This window comes from Temnothorax americanus, unplaced genomic scaffold, assembly GCF_048541705.1.
Source record: "Temnothorax americanus isolate GAGA-0224 unplaced genomic scaffold, ASM4854170v1 Scaffold2, whole genome shotgun sequence".
Taxonomy (NCBI): Eukaryota; Metazoa; Arthropoda; class Insecta; order Hymenoptera; family Formicidae; genus Temnothorax; species Temnothorax americanus.
The window spans coordinates 5,359,138-5,374,543 of NW_027509338.1; the positions used below are offsets into that span (position 1 = coordinate 5,359,138).

General features: G+C 31.3%; 4 protein-coding genes and 2 long non-coding RNA genes across 15 annotated transcripts in view; 2 read left to right on the forward strand and 4 right to left on the reverse strand.

Moving 5' to 3' along the window:
• Positions 1 to 15,406, forward strand: part of LOC143897101 (uncharacterized) — a 195,954-nt gene that overhangs the window by 132,940 nt on the left and 47,608 nt on the right. The window lies entirely within an intron of this gene.
• Positions 367 to 2,850, reverse strand: LOC143897083 (odorant receptor 4-like). 4 transcript variants are annotated; one of them, XM_077405414.1, is made up of 7 exons: positions 2,578 to 2,850; positions 2,126 to 2,206; positions 1,855 to 2,047; positions 1,358 to 1,588; positions 1,082 to 1,195; positions 843 to 998; positions 367 to 486 (listed from the first exon to the last, which is right to left on the reverse strand). In XM_077405414.1, the coding sequence occupies exons 1-7, from the start codon at positions 2,832 to 2,834 to the stop codon at positions 439 to 441; spliced, it is 1,080 nt and encodes a 359-aa protein (XP_077261540.1). In that variant the 5' UTR covers positions 2,835 to 2,850; the 3' UTR covers positions 367 to 438. The 4 variants fall into 4 exon arrangements, with proteins under 4 accessions (XP_077261540.1, XP_077261539.1, XP_077261538.1 ...); XM_077405413.1 differs by having other exon boundaries at positions 1,855 to 2,050; XM_077405412.1 differs by having other exon boundaries at positions 1,855 to 2,206.
• LOC143897105 (uncharacterized) lies at positions 3,829 to 5,532 on the forward strand. The gene is made up of 3 exons (XR_013256846.1): positions 3,829 to 3,935; positions 5,047 to 5,175; positions 5,443 to 5,532. It is a non-coding gene; the product is annotated as an uncharacterized LOC143897105 (long non-coding RNA).
• LOC143897075 (odorant receptor 85b-like) lies at positions 3,993 to 6,573 on the reverse strand. Of its 4 annotated transcripts, none has more exons than XR_013256834.1 (6): positions 6,194 to 6,563; positions 5,451 to 5,802; positions 4,904 to 5,134; positions 4,625 to 4,738; positions 4,375 to 4,553; positions 3,993 to 4,130 (listed from the first exon to the last, which is right to left on the reverse strand). XR_013256834.1 is itself a non-coding variant. In XM_077405398.1 (6 exons), the coding sequence occupies exons 1-6, from the start codon at positions 6,448 to 6,450 to the stop codon at positions 4,080 to 4,082; spliced, it is 930 nt and encodes a 309-aa protein (XP_077261524.1). In that variant the 5' UTR covers positions 6,451 to 6,573; the 3' UTR covers positions 3,993 to 4,079. The 4 variants fall into 4 exon arrangements, 3 of the variants coding, with proteins under 3 accessions (XP_077261524.1, XP_077261522.1, XP_077261523.1); XM_077405398.1 differs by having other exon boundaries at positions 4,375 to 4,530; positions 5,682 to 5,802; positions 6,194 to 6,573; XM_077405396.1 differs by having other exon boundaries at positions 4,375 to 4,530; positions 6,194 to 6,559.
• On the reverse strand, positions 7,538 to 10,298 carry LOC143897063 (odorant receptor 4-like). 3 transcript variants are annotated; one of them, XR_013256831.1, is made up of 6 exons: positions 10,015 to 10,298; positions 9,225 to 9,597; positions 8,692 to 8,922; positions 8,421 to 8,534; positions 8,175 to 8,281; positions 7,538 to 7,784 (listed from the first exon to the last, which is right to left on the reverse strand). XR_013256831.1 is itself a non-coding variant. In XM_077405372.1 (6 exons), the coding sequence occupies exons 1-6, from the start codon at positions 10,269 to 10,271 to the stop codon at positions 7,734 to 7,736; spliced, it is 1,182 nt and encodes a 393-aa protein (XP_077261498.1). In that variant the 5' UTR covers positions 10,272 to 10,298; the 3' UTR covers positions 7,538 to 7,733. The 3 variants fall into 3 exon arrangements, 1 of the variants encoding a protein (XP_077261498.1); XM_077405372.1 differs by having other exon boundaries at positions 8,175 to 8,330; XR_013256830.1 differs by having other exon boundaries at positions 7,746 to 7,784; positions 8,175 to 8,353.
• Positions 10,420 to 15,404, reverse strand: LOC143897079 (odorant receptor 13a-like). Of its 2 annotated transcripts, XM_077405405.1 has the most exons (7): positions 14,824 to 14,964; positions 14,353 to 14,417; positions 14,066 to 14,261; positions 13,551 to 13,781; positions 12,242 to 12,355; positions 11,999 to 12,154; positions 10,420 to 11,598 (listed from the first exon to the last, which is right to left on the reverse strand). In XM_077405405.1, exons 2-7 carry the CDS (start codon positions 14,370 to 14,372, stop codon positions 11,548 to 11,550), a joined length of 768 nt encoding a protein of 255 aa, XP_077261531.1. In that variant the 5' UTR covers positions 14,373 to 14,417; positions 14,824 to 14,964; the 3' UTR covers positions 10,420 to 11,547. The 2 variants fall into 2 exon arrangements, with proteins under 2 accessions (XP_077261531.1, XP_077261530.1); XM_077405404.1 differs by having other exon boundaries at positions 14,066 to 14,417; positions 14,824 to 15,404.

Genomic DNA, 15,406 nt, shown 5'->3' on the forward strand with positions numbered 1-15,406 from the left:
AGCTTCTTTAACGTCTTCCAAAGGTGTCAGACTGCTCAAACTATAATTTTTTGTAAAGGTGTAGCGTATTTTAAGTATCGCTCCCAGCTCGGCAAGGAAATTTTTATCCACATCAGCTTTCCTGGCGCCACAAAGGATTTTACGCTAACAGGGTCGGTAATAGCCACCACTACCCAGGAGCCTACTCGAATAGTCAAACATTTATAAATCTCCTGGATATATTCCGATCTGTCACAACGAGATGTGCCCGATGAGTAACTCAGTTAACAGAGACTGAAACGCACATACGCATGCATAGCAAATATGCACGCACATAAAAGAGAATGGCAAGTAATACAGCAATGGTATTACTTTAATTAATAAACATTTTTTTACAATTAAACAGTAACCAATTATTAACTTTTGTTACAACTTTAAATAAAACGTAATTTTGTTTCACTACATCGCAAACAAAATCGATATGTAGGAGGCCGAAGCCTTTATAATCTGAAACAGTATTATTTGATTATTAGAAAAGAGAATGTATAAAATATTTTAAATATAAAATATCTCTGTCAGCAGTGATTAGTTTGTCATTTGACTCGTTTATATAATATTTAACAATGAAAATATTGCATCAAATACTGTTTGTTATTTAAGACTGATATATAAAAATATAAATATTTAATAAAAAATAAATGATATATTACAAAATTAATTAATAGTAATATTCTAATAATATTTTAAAAAAGGATGACACATTTTTTATTTTTTATTATTCTAGATTATTATTGGCAAAACAATTTTCAATACAATATCATTAAAATGTTTAACGTATAAAACAAATCTGAGATAAGACTTACACTTCCAAATCGATCTAGAGACAAATTCATTATTTTTCCAATTGTAATGGTTAATTGATTTTGTGACCTCATTATTAAGAACAATATAATTCGACTGTCTTTGGAATCTGATTCGTACCACAAAGAATCATACGCAGCATCTCCAATGCTTTTGCTCTATTAAATAGTAGATTTTGTAGCTTTTAGAAGCAATTACGTAATATTCTACTTATTTATCAATATTAGTCTTTATGTTTAACCTTAGCACTTAAGTATTCCCCAGCGAAACAAAATATGAACGCTTCCGAATTCATAAGAAAGTAAAATAAGAGAGTTTTAATTATATTGTTGAAAGCATCGGGGCGACCAATCGCCTAGAATTTCAAGAAATATTATAAGACCAAGGGAAATGAAATAAAAGGATGAATAATTTAAAAAAGTCACGAATTAATATACTCTTCTATTCTACAGATACAACAGCGCGGTTCCAATAGTACATATTTCTCTTAACCGCAGATTTAATCAAAATCGCTTACCGCGACAATTGTAAAACCCAAGCAACAGATAATCAAAGTATCCGTCACAAACAACACCATCGCGATATACGAGTACAGATCCTCGATATGCTCTGAAAAGATGATAATTTCCTGGTGTTCTTTTATTATTTTTTGAACCGTGAAACGACTCAATCTACCATTTCCTTCTTTTGGAAAAATATCCATTACACTTTTACGAAGAATATCGATTTGACCACTTATGTGCAATATCTAAAATAAACATTTTTTTCAACTGCTGTACTTAATTCGCGAAAAACAATTTAACTGTCTAGATTATGCTGCACAATTTTTTGTAAACCCGAGAAGCAGTACAACTGCTAGTATATTATATTTTATTATGTAGACAATATGCTCGTGTAAATTTTGTCTATCAATTGATATTATGGTTAATAAAACGTTAATAGGTATAAGTAAAATAATAGATAATATACTCATGCATAATAATAAAGATAATATCTCTGCGTAATAGAACTCACCAGATTTATAAGTAGAGCATTTAATAAGCCGATTGCTTCGGAGCATAACACCAAATGAAGAAATTGTAAAATTATGATCGATTCATATATGAATCTTCGATTAACGTCAAATGGTAAATCCATATCTAGAATGAGTAATCGTGTGGAAACGTTTGAGGCTGTGTCACCATTGTTATGTTTTACGAGGATTTTGCTGCTAAAAGAAATTACAGCAGTCAAATAAAGAATCACCGTCATGTTAACGAAGCGCTTCGACAGTTTGGCATTGCACCTCGTTATTAACATGCTGAATTTCGTGTCGGAACACTTTTTCCAGTTGTTTGCCATCATCGTTAATATCCCGTTGAACGTTCTAAGAAAGATTTTCATTGATCATAATCGTGATAACGACCGCAACGAAGCGTAATACCAACCATCGGTGAAAAATTTATTATCACAACGACTTTACCCATGCGAGTCCGTTTATTTTCTTTTTGCGTAAAATAATTAATTTATTACAAACTACTTGTCTTTTATTCAACTTTATTACGTTGTTCACGTTTACAATTGTAAAATAATTTATTTTTTGACTAAAATAATTGTTGAATTGAAATGTAATACTGAAATGTGTAACTTAATATAATTGAATAATGTAATTAAATATGTATACAATTAAATTAAATAATATTTAAATCAAATTTTTCATCGATAGTGCGTATCACTACATCACGTTGCGTATCTCACCGCTGCTTATACCAAAAAATTAAAAGTTTAAATAAAAATATCGTATACGCCATTGTTGAACCTATAATTCTCATCATCTCGATAAATTCAATCAAATGAAAATTCACTACAATATATCGATATTGAAAGACTTGCTCGATTACGAGCATGACGGTCCAGAATAGTCTACGTAATAAAACGCACGATGTATTTGGCCAGATCCCAAAAATTCGTAGAGAAATTTCTATCGCTTGGCTAACTGTATTCTCTATTTTCATATTTTTGTTGTTATTATTTTCCTATTATTTTGCACCGATAACGTGTATTCCGTTAAAAAAAATTTTTAGCGGCGTTATATGACAATAGCATTTGATAGATTATACGATATGCACAATGTGGTGTCTCTGTACAAACTGAGCATAACACTCTGAAGCTTCAGAGGGAGCAAGAGTGGGGTTTTTACCCCTCCAGAAACCACAGCATTAAATATTTTGATCGCAACTTGCACAGATTGCGTGTATACAATTGTCGATGAAAGAAAAAGAAGTTTCCGGGTGGCCGATCCTCTCCCTTCTGGGAATTTACTGGCAAAACAGTGGTGTAGTGCTCAGTGCATTATTTTCTTTAAAAAATTCAAGCAACAGCAGACAACAGCATGCGAATGTACATACATAGGACATTAAACTATTCTCGGTGACCGTAAAGTTTTATACTTCCATGCGTAGGGGAAAATTTCAGAGAGAAAATAGGAAAGAGATGGAAAAGGCGAAAGTTTCTCTTTCCGAGATTTTGTTTCCCTATCAAAAGATATACCTTCTCGCGCATTATACTAAGCGCGGTGAGTGTGTACGCGTTCGCATTTATTCTTCTGAAATATATTGGTCGCTGTGCACAATAATCGTCAAATAGTCAGAAGCCAGAAGCAAAAGACAGGGAGACGCAGTGCTGAGTGAAGTTTTATGTTTCAGTATCAACGACGTTCTTCACAAACGGCAAGCATAATATAACTTTAAAAAAAACATCTCAAGGTACAAAAAGCATATATTAATCTTTCTAAAAAAACTATTTCATAAACATTATGATATTATTTGAACGAAAATGTAAAGGAATATCTGATTGTGCAAGAAGATCATTTGTTATGCAATATACTTATCTCTATATAAGTATATTATGTAATATAATATACTTATTGTGCATGTTTTATTTTACACATAAAAAAAATTAAATTAATTATTAGCAAGAAATGCAGTATTCATGTTGCAATCTGCCCATAGATCACCTGGAAAACTTCCGAGCCGCCACATGGAGACGCACTCGATAAGTAGCTCAGCCCACAAAACTGAAACGCATGCAAATATGCATGTACTTAAAAGAGAATGGTAGGTAATATAGCAACGGTTTTACTTTAATTCATACGCAAATTTTTTTGCGATAATATATAATAACAATAACAATAGCGGTAACGCTACAGTAAACTCTGTAATGCTGTAATAATTAAGATGTAAATAAATTGTAGTTTTGCTTCAATACATTGCAAGTAGAACCGATATATAGGATACCGAAGCCTTTACAATCTGAAAGTATTATTTGATTATTATAAGAATATTACTGTAGAAATAATGAATATTTTAACTCAATATGTAAAGTTATTTGTTTACTATTTTGTTCGTTTTAATAATATGAACAATGAGAAAAAGAGAAAGAGAGATAACATTTTTTTTTATTCTAAATAATTATTGGCACAAAAGGGTAGAACAATCTTCAGTATAAAAGCGGTAAAATGTGTTACGTATAAGACAAAATCTGATATAGACTCACACTTCCAAATCGGTCTAGAGACAAATTCATTATCTTTCCAATTGTAATGGTTAATTGATTTTGCGTCCTCATTATTAAGAACAATATAGTTTGACTGTGTCTGGAATTTGATTCGTACCAGAGAGAATCGTACGCAGCATCTCCAATGCTCTTGCTCTATTGAATAATGGATCTCGTAGCTTTTAGAAGCAATTACGTAATATTTAATTGGCTTATTTATCGTCTACATATTCTCGACACAATGTCTAACCTTGTCGCTCAAGTGTTCTCCAGCGAAACAGAATATGAACGCTTCCAGATTCGTATTGAAGTAAAATAAGAGAGTCCTAAGTATAATTTTTAAAGCATTCGGCTGACCGATTGACTATATAAAATTTTAAGAAATATTATAAGAGCAAGAGAAAAATGATGAAATGATAAATAGTTAAAGGCACGAATTAATATCTACTCTTCTAATCTGCAGATTCACACACAATAGAGTGAGTTCTATAATATATATTCCTCCGCAGAATAATTAAAAATTTCTTACCGCAACAATTGCAAAACCCAAGCAGCAAATAATCAAAGTATCCGATACGAATAATACCAACGCGATATACGAGTATAGATCTTCGATATGCTCTGAAAAGATGATAACTTTCTGATGTTTTTTGATTATTTCTTTTACCACAGATCGACTCGGACTGCACTTCCCTTTCTTTGGAAAAATTTCCGTCACGCTCTTACGAAGAATATCGATTTGACCGCTTATGTGCAATATCTAAAATATACGTTTCTTTCAACTGCTGTACTTATATAGAGGTGTGTGTGGCAAGAAAGAATATTAAATGCATAGATTAAATTTATGCAGCACAAAATCTTTTAAAACTTAACAGCGCAATTGCTAAAAAATTATTTCCATAAGCGCTCTTTTTCGCATATAGTATGCAATATGCACATGTACATTCTATTAATTCAGTTGATAATATAGTTGATAAAATATCAAGAAATTAATATTTATATATAATAAAATTAATAAATAATACTTACAATAAAATGATAATAATATCTCTTTGTGTATCTAAATAGGAACTCACCAAATTTATGAGAAGAGCATTTAATAAACCGATTGCTTCGGCACACAGTATCAAATGAAGAAATTGAACAATTATGACTGATTCATATACAAATCTTCGATTAACGTCAAATGGCAAATCCATCTCAAGAATGAGTATTGGTGTGGAAATGTTGGAGGCTATTTCATTATCCACGCGTTTTACGAAGATATCACTGCTAAAAAAAATTATAGATATCAAATAGAGAATCACCGTCATGTTAGCGAAGCGCTGCGACAGTTTGGCATTGTACGTCGTCGCTGACATACTGAATTTCGTGTTGGATCTATTTTCCCAGTCGATCGCCATCATCGTTAATATACTGTTGAACGTTCTAAGAAAGATTTTCATTGATCATAATCGTGATAACGGCTGCAACGAAGAGTTTTACGAACCATCGGTAAAAAATTGATTGTTGTGCAATAACTTTACCCATGCAATTCCGCTCGTTTCTTTTTATGTAAAATAATTACAGTATTTTGTCTCTGGTTTTGCTTTGTCACAATGTTCACTTTTTCAATTTATTTTATCGACCAACGCATTAGCAAATATTGAAGTCTATTTTATCAAAAGTAATTGTTAAAATGTAATATTAAATGTATGTAACAAACTTAATATGTTGTTGAATAATATATTATTAAATATAATTAAATAAAGTGAAATAATACTTAAAACCTAATTTTTCACCGATAGTGCGTATCACTATGTGTCGTTGCGTGTCTCACCGTTGCTTATACCAAAAAATAATAAGTTTAATGAAAAATATCGTATACGCCATTGTTGAACTCAAAATTTTCATTATGTCAAAAATCTCGGATAATTCAAAATGCATTACGATATATCGATATTGATAGACTTGCTCGATTATGAGCATGACGGTCCAGAACAGTCTACGTAATAAAATGCACGATGTAGTCGGCCATATCCCAAAAATTCGTAGACAAATTTCTATCGCTTTGCTAACTGTATTTTCCACTTTCATATTTCACTTATTATTATTTTCCTATTGTTCTGCAAAATTAACGTGTGTATCGATTCTGATAAGAGAACTTTAATCGATGATATGATCAGCACCTAATCGACTATACGATATGCACAATGTGGTATCTCTGTACAGACTGAAAGCTTCGTAAAGAGAGCAAGCGTGGGGTTCACTCCCCCTCTTTCTTTCCAAGAGCCGAAGCTTATTAAATATTCTGATCGCAACGTGCATAGATTGCGTGCACTATTGTCGATGAAGAAAAAAAAAGTTTCCGGGTGGCTGACATCTCCCTCTCGAATTCTTGGGCAAAACGATGGTGTAGCGCGCCCTGCATTATTTTCTTTAAAAATTCAAGCAACAGCAACAATGCGTGAATATACACGGGCCATTGAACCGTAAAAGTTTTGCATTTGCGTGCGTAGGGGAGAATTTTTCGAGAAAGAGGGAAGATGGAAAAGGCGAAAGTTTCTCTTACCGAAATTTTGTTTCTTTAATATTGAAAGATATTTTTTCTCGCGCATTACAGTGAGTGCGGCGAATTGTGCACGCGTTCACAACTTATCGAGCAACTTATTCTCTCGAAATATATAAATTGCGCAATTTTGAGTGAGAGTTTGGTGCACGTCAGATACAGGTTGTAGGCAATGATCGTCAAATAGAAAGCCAGAAACAAGAGACGGGGAAACAAAGTGCTAAGTAAAGTATTATATTTTAGTACCAAAGGCGTTCCTAACAAACAACAAGCATAAAATAAGCTTTGAAAAAACATCACAAAATACAAACAGCTTTTCTTAATCTTTTAAATAGGACTGTTTCTTAGGCATCATAATATTGTTTGTACATTAAGAAAATCTAAATGAATATTCGATTATGCACGAAAGGCATTTGTTTTGTAATATTTTTGTAGATATTTTATTTTACAGATGAAAGCAAAATAAATTGATGAAATTATATACTATAAACAAATATCAATATTATGTAAGCACATAAAGTATTAATAATAATAATATTTTTAATATTGTTATTACTGTGATACTTTTATTATTCATTTAATAACTAATATACTATTAAATTATGCTACTCTGCTAAATCCTATTAGGATAATATCATACAATTATAATATTATAGACATTGATCTTAATATTCAGTTCATCGCCGAAATAAAAAACAATGATAAATAATACAGCAACGTTTTTACTTTAAATCATATGCAAATTTTACTGCAACTAAACCAGCTGTTAATTCTCATTAAAATGTCGATGTAAATAGAATGCAGTTTTGCTTTAATACATCGCAAGTAGAATCGATAAGTAAGAAGCCGAAGTCTTTATAATCTGTAACAGTATTATTTGGTTACTATAAGAATATTAATGCAGAATTTATAAATATTTAAATTTAATGTAAAAAGTATTTGTTATCTGACTCATTTTAATAATATAACAAAATAACTCGACTTAATAATTTAGTAAGGTGAGTATTGCAGCAAATATAATTTATTATTATGTAAAATAAATATATAAAAATACAAATATTAAATAAAAAATATATAATACATAACAAAAATTAATTAGTAGTAATATTCTATATTTTAAGAAGAAATAACATATTTTCCATTTTTTATTAATTCTGGATAATATTATGGCAAAACAATTTTAATATAAAATAAAATAATATAAAATCTATAAAAAGTTTTGCGTACAAAACAAACCTAAGATAAAACTTACATTGCTAAATTGCTCTAGAGATAAATTCATTATCTTTCCAATTGTAATGGTTAATTGATTTTGCGACCTCATTATTAGGAGCAATATAATTCGACTATCTCTGGAATCTAATTCATACCAGGTGGAATTGTATGCAGCATCTCCAATGCTTTTACTCTATTGAATGATGGATCTTGTATCTTTCAGAAACAATTAACGTTCTGCTTTTATGTATATGTATGTATAACATTAGTCCCAATGTCTAACCTTAGTGCTCAAATATTCTCCAGCGAAACAAAATATGAACGCTTCCGAATTCATAAGAAAGTAAAATAAGACAGTCTTGATTATACTGTTGAAAGCATCGGGTCGACCAATCGACTACAATTTTAAGAAATATTCTAAGAGCAAGGGAAAAGTCATAAAATGATGAATAATCAAAGTCACGCGAATAAATATTTTTTATTCTGTAGATTTATCAGAGCGGGTTCTGTAGTATATATTTCTCTTAACCGCAGAATTAATCAATATATCTTACCGTGACCATTGTAAAACCCAAGCAGCAGATAAGCAAAGTATCCGATACGAAAAGCACCATTGAGATATACGAATATAGATCTTCGATATGCTGTGAAAAGGTGATAATTTTCTGGTGTTTTTTTATTATTCTGTTTATCATAAAATGACTCGGACTGAGCTTCTTTTCCTTTGGAAAAATTTCTATCAAACTTTTGCGAAGAATATCGATTTGTCCACTTATATGCAATATCTAAAATATACAATACTTCTCTCAACTGATGTAGGTATAGTAGCAAATAAAAATTTAAATGCCTAGATTAAATTTATGCTGCACAAAATCTTTTAAAATCTGAAAAGCTGTACAACTGCTAGTCAACTATATTTTATAACATAGACAATAAGTACTTGTACATTTTGTCCATCAATTGATATTATGATTTAATTGTAAAAAAATAATAATTTTTATAAATAATATAAAAATAATAGTATAATATATTAAATAATATAATAATAATCATGACAATATTTTTTTGCAGGTGCAACAGGACTCACCAGAGTTATGAGGAAAGCATTTAATAAACCCACTGCGTTAGCAGACAACAGCAAATGAAAAAATTGCACAGTTATGACGGTTTCATATACGAATCTTCGATTAACGTTAAATGGCAAATCCATGTCTAGAATTAGTAAGTGTGTAGAAACGTTGAAGGTGATGCCATCATCCGCGGCTTTTACGAAGACATTGTAGCTAAAAAGAATTATAAATGTCGAATAAAGGATTATAGATGTCGAATAAAGAATCACCGTCATGTTAGCGAAGCGCTGCGACAATTTGACATTGCTCGTTGTCGTAAACATGCTGAAATTCGTCTTGGAACACTTTTCCCAATCAATCGTCATCATTATTAATATTTTGTTGAACGTTCTACGAACGGTTATCATTGGTCATAGTCGTGATAACAAGCGCAATGAAGCGTTATACGAACCATCGGTGAAAAATTTTATGTTCTACATTGACTTATAACTCTTGCGAGTCCGATCATTTTCTCATGGTGTTTGATATTTAATTTATTACAGCAATTCGGTCCTAGTTTAGCTTTGTTACAATGTTCACGTTTTTATTTGCCAAATAATTTAATTTATCGACCAGAGCAATTGCCAAATAGTTTGATGTATCGACTAAAGTTATTGTTAAATCAAGATGTTATACATATGTAAAATGTATGTAACAAAATTAATATATATGTGGTTAAATATATTATAATTAAATATAAATAAATTAAATGATATTTAAAACAAATTTTTCACTGATAGTATCACTACGTGCCGTTGCGTATCTCACCGCTGCTTATACCAAAAAACGACAAGTTTAAATAATAATATCGTGTATGCCATTGTTATACTAAAAATAATCATTAGTTCGGAAAACTCGATCAAATAAAAGTGCTTTACGATATATCGATATTGAAGAGCTTGCTCGATTACGAGCGTGAAAATCCAGAACAGTCGACGTAATAAAATGCACGATGTAGTCGGCCATATCCCAAAAATTCGTAGACAAATTTCTATCGCTTTGCTAACTGTATTTTCCACTTTCATATTTCACTTATTATTATTTTCCTATTGTTCTGCAACCGATAACGTGTATTCCATATAAAAAAATTTTAAGCGGCTGATTATGACATAGCACCTAATCGACTATACGATATGCACAATGTGGTATCTCTGTACAGACTGAAAGCTTGGTAAAGAGAGCAGAGTGGGGTTCACTCCTCTTCTCCTCCCCAAGAGCCGAAGCTTATTAAATATTTTGATCGTAACGTGCATAGATTGCAATGCGTATACTATTGTCGATGAAGAGAAAAAGTTTCCAGGTGGCTGACCTCTCCCTCTCGAATTCTTGGGCAAAATGATGGTGTAGCGCGCACTGCATTATTTTCTTTAAAAATTCAAGCAACAGCAACAATGCGTGAATATACACAAGGCATTGAACCATGTGACCGTAAAAGTTTTGTATTTGCGTGCGTAGGGGAGAATTTTTCGAGAAAGAGGGAAGATGGAAGAGGCGAGAGTTTCTCTTACCGAGATTTTGTTTCCTTAATATCGAAAGATATTCTTTCTCGCGCATTACAGTGAGTGCGGCGAATTGTGCACCCGTTCACAACTTATCGAGCAACTTATTTTCTCGAAATATATAAATCGCGCAATTTTGAGTGAGAGTTTGGTGCACGTCAGATACAGGTTGTAGGCAATAATCGTCAAATAGAAAGCCAGAAGCAAGAGACGGGGAAACGAAGTGCTGAGTGAAGTATTATTTATATTCCAGTACCAAAGGCGTTCCTAACAAACAACGAGCATAAAATAAGCTTTGAGAAACCATCACAAAATATTTTCTTAATCTTTTAAATAGGACCGTTTCTTAGGCATCATAATATTGTTTTGTACATTACGAAAATCTAAAGAAATATCCAATTATGCGAGAGCATTTGTTTTGTAATATTTTTGTAGATATTTTATTTTACAGATGGAAGCTAAATAAATTGATGAAATTATTACAAACAAATATCAATTTATGTAAACACATAAAATATTAATAATAATAATATTTTTGATATTATTATTACTGTGATACTTTTATTATTCATTTAATAACTATTATACTATTACCTCATGCTACTGCCAAACCCTATCAGGATAATATTATACAATTATAATTAGAGATTGATCTTAATATTTAGTTCATCGCCGGCATAAAAATCAATGATAAGTAATGCAGCAACGTTTTTATACTTTAAATCATATGCAAATTTTGTTGCAACTAAACCAGCTTGTTAATTCTCATGAAAATGTCGATGTAAATAGATGCAGTTTCGCTTTAATACATCGCAAGTAGAATCGATAAGTAAGAAGCCGAAGTCTTTATAATCTGTAACAGTATTATTTGGTTACTATATAGGAATATTAATGCAGAATTTATAAATATTTAAATTCAATGTAAAAAGTATTTGTTATCTGACTTATTTTAATAATATAACAATTTAACTCGACTTAATAATTTAGTAAGGTGAATATTGCAGCAAATTTAATTTATTATTATTTAAAATAAATATACAAAAGTACAAATATTGAATAAAAAAATATGTAGTATATTACAAAAATTAATTGGTAGAAATATTCTATATTTTAAGAAGAAATAACATATGTTTTATTTTTTATTAATTTTGGATAAAATTATGGCAAAATAATTTTAATATATAAATTAAAATATAATAATATAAAATCTGTAAAAAGTTTTGCGTACAAAACTAACCTAAGATAAAACTTACATTGGTAAATTGTTCTAGAGATAAATTTATTATCTTTCCAATTGTAATGGTTAATTGATTTTGCGACCTCAATATTAAGAGCAATATATTTCGACTATCTCTGGAATCTGATTCGTACCAAAAAGAATCGTATGCAGCATCTCCAATGCTTTTGCTCTATTAAATAATGGATCTTATATCTTTTAGAAGCAATTACATATTTTGTAATATTTATCATATACAATATTCGTCTCAATATCTAACCTTAGCGCTCAAGTATTCTCCAGCAAAACAGAATATAAATACCTCTATATTCACAGCGAGGTAAAACAAGAAATTCCTGATTATACCTTCTGAAGCATTGGGTCGCCCAATCGACTAGAATTTTAAGAAAGAGCCAAGAAAATGTAATAAAACGATGAATAATTGAAGTCGCGAATTAATACTTTTCTATTCTGCAGAATTAACAGCGCGGTTCATATAGTAGGGGAGACCAAGGCTAAGTCGTCACCGGGGCGGAGTCGTCACTACAGTTATCTCGAAACCTGTATGTTGTGTAAACTCGCTATTAATATAGTAAACGCTACTTATGGTGGGGATTGTCCCGATTGCGCACATTACAAATCGGACACTACAATATTTCCCGATCGGGAATGTGTCCAATCGGGAAATATTGTCGTGTCCGATTTGTAATGTGCGCAATCAGGACTCATTTCTTATGGTGCCCATGTAACCAACGGAGTTTAGTAAGATTATATGCCATGTTGTGATTTTCATTAAGGCAAAAGTGTTTTCAGTGGTCAAAAGTAAAATTGTTTGCGCGTCAAAAATTTTAAATATTTTAAATATTTTCTCTTCGAATCTCGAGATAAGTGATTCTGAAGAGTAATGCATGCTGAACACGAATCTAGTAAAAATTTTTTATTTTTGTTAATTTATAATATTTCATGAGCGATCAAACTTAAAATCTGTGTCCGGGTCGAAGTCGTCACCAAGCCACCGGGGCGGACTCGTCACTGTGACGACTTTATCCCAGTGGTTTAACTCTATTTTTTGTTGCAAATGCGTCATTGTATTTCTCAATAGCAACAATGCAATTTGAACAGATCTGATGAGAAACAGTGCATTTTGTGTGAGCATATAGGGCACACAAGTGCGTGCGATTTTCTTGTAATTATTTTCCGCCATCGTGTTTTTAATTAATAAATGTTTCCATTTTTCTATTAAAAAATAATTAATAAAATGTATCCTATTATTTTTTATGATCGGAATTATGTATTTTTATTTAAAATCCAGTCCGATAATGGAGTGACGACTCCGCCCTGGCAATTTTGACATTTCAATTTTTGCACCTTTGTCGTTTTTACTCTATACCGGTTGAACAAAGCGACGTAGACCAAAAATGCCCTTATAAAATTTGTATCCAAGGGTTCACTCTTTACAACGGTACACCACATTTTACTAAAATTATTTGTTTTGTTGTTAAAAATCAGCACCAAAAAGATAGTGACGACTTCGCCCCGGTTTCCCCTATATATTCCTCTTAACCGTAGAATTAATCAAAATCGCTTACTGTGACCATTGTAAAACCCAAGCAGCAGATAAGCAAAGTATCCGATATTAAAAGCACCATTGAGATATACGAGTACAGATCTTCAATATGTTCTGAAAAAGTGATAATATTCTGGTGTTTCTTGATTACTCTTTTTACCATAGAACGATTCGTACTGCACTTATTTTCTTTCGGAAAAAGTTCCAACACACTTTTACGAAGAATATCAATTTGACCGCTTACATGCAATATCTGAAATATACGTTTCTTTCAACAGCTGTACTAATAAAGGTCGCAAGACAAAATATTATATGGCTTATGACATATTAAATTTACGTGCTGCACAGAATCTTTCAAAATCTGAAAAGCGCAATTGCTTATATAAACTATTTTTGATAAAATAGGAAATTTGCACATTTCTCGTTAATCAATTAATATTATGGTTAATAAAATATTTAAAAAATAATATTTATAAATAATTGATAATACTCATAATAATAATAATATCTTTTTGCGTAAAAGGTAATAGGACTCACCAAATTTATAAGTAAAGCATTTATTAAACCCATTCCGTTAGCACATATCAGCATGTGAAGAAATTGAACAATTATGACCGATTCATATACGAATTTTCGATTAACGTCAAATGGCAAATCCATGTCTATAATGAGTGATCGTGTGGAAACGTTGGAAGTTATGACATCATCCATATTTTTTATGAAGATATTGCTGCTAAAAAGAGTTACATTTGTCAAATACAGAATCACCGTTATGTTAGTGAAACGCTGCGACAGTTTGGCATTGCACTTCGTTGTTAACATACTAAATTTTGAGTTGGTACATTTTTTCCAGTCGATCGCCATCATCGTTAATATTTTGTTGAACGTTCTAGGAAAAGTTTTTATTGGTCATAATTTTAATTACGGCCGCAACAAGGCCTTATACAAACTATCGATGAAAAATTAATTGTTGTGCAATCACTTTATCCATGCAATTCTGCTTAAATCTTCTTTGTGTACAATAATTTATTTATTTTAGCAATTCGTATTTAATTCACATTATTATTATTATGTTTAGATTCTTAATTTCCAAATAAATTATTTTATGAACCAAAGCAGTTGCGAAAGATGTATCTTAACGATTAAAGTAATAAAAAAATCAAGATAAAATACTAAATATATGTAACTAACATGTTGAATGTTGTTGAATATTATTGTTAAATATAATTAAGTTAAATAATACATAAAGCTAATTTTTCATTGACAGTGCGTATCACATAGTGCCGTTATCTCACCGTTGCTTATACCAAAAAATGAGAAGTCTAGTTAAAAGTATCGAATATGCCATGGCTGAACCTAAAATTTTCATCCTGTCGGAAAACTCGATCAAATAAAAATGCATTACAATATATCGATATTGAAAGACTTGCTCGATTACGAGCGTGACAATCCAGAAGAGTCTACGTAATAAAGCGCACGATGTATTCGGCCAGATGCCAAAAATTCGTAGACAAATTTCTATCGCTTTGCTAACTGTATTGTCTACTTTCATACTTGTGTTACTATTATTATTATTTTATTATTTTGCACCGTTAACATGCGTTGATTCCGATAAGAAAATTTTAAAAACAAAAAACACTTGATCGACCGTATGATGTGCACAATGCGGTGTCTCCGTACAAACTGAATGCTCAAAAGAAAGCAAGAGTGGGGCTCACCCTCCCACGAACGACGGCTTATTAAATATTTTGATCGCAACGTTCGTAGAGTGCGTGTGCAATTGTCGATAAAAAAAAAGAAAGTTTCCGCGTGACCGACCTCTCCCTCTCGAATTCTAGGACAAAACGGTGGCGTGGTGCTCAGTACATTATTATCTTT

Bases quoted from the DNA above. Each gene is read 5' to 3' on its own strand.
- LOC143897083 (XM_077405412.1), bottom strand. From the start codon at position 2,834: ATGAAAATAGAGAATACAGTTAGCCAAGCGATAGAAATTTCTCTACGA. The intron at 2,207-2,577 runs GTGAGATACGCA...AATCTTTCTTAG, and splicing joins ATTTTTTGGTATAAGCAGCG to AACGTTCAACGGGATATTAA. The intron at 487-842 runs GTAAGTCTTATC...ATACTGTTTCAG, and splicing joins CTCTAGATCGATTTGGAAGT to ATTATAAAGGCTTCGGCCTC.
- LOC143897075 (XM_077405396.1), bottom strand. From the start codon at position 6,450: ATGAAAGTGGAAAATACAGTTAGCAAAGCGATAGAAATTTGTCTACGA. The intron at 5,803-6,193 runs GTGAGACACGCA...AATCTTTCTTAG, and splicing joins ATTTTTTGGTATAAGCAACG to AACGTTCAACAGTATATTAA. The intron at 5,135-5,450 runs GTGAGTTCCTAT...CGTATATTTTAG, and splicing joins ATGCTCTTCTCATAAATTTG to ATATTGCACATAAGCGGTCA.
- LOC143897063 (XM_077405372.1), bottom strand. From the start codon at position 10,271: ATGAAAGTGGAAAATACAGTTAGCAAAGCGATAGAAATTTGTCTACGA. The intron at 8,923-9,224 runs GTGAGTCCTGTT...TGTATATTTTAG, and splicing joins ATGCTTTCCTCATAACTCTG to ATATTGCATATAAGTGGACA. The intron at 7,785-8,174 runs GTAAGTTTTATC...ATACTGTTACAG, and splicing joins CTCTAGAGCAATTTAGCAAT to ATTATAAAGACTTCGGCTTC.
- LOC143897079 (XM_077405404.1), bottom strand. From the start codon at position 15,080: ATGAAAGTAGACAATACAGTTAGCAAAGCGATAGAAATTTGTCTACGA. The intron at 12,356-13,550 runs GTAAGCGATTTT...TTAAAATTCTAG, and splicing joins TGGGTTTTACAATGGTCACA to TCGATTGGGCGACCCAATGC. The intron at 12,155-12,241 runs GTTAGATATTGA...ATTATTTAATAG, and splicing joins GAGAATACTTGAGCGCTAAG to AGCAAAAGCATTGGAGATGC.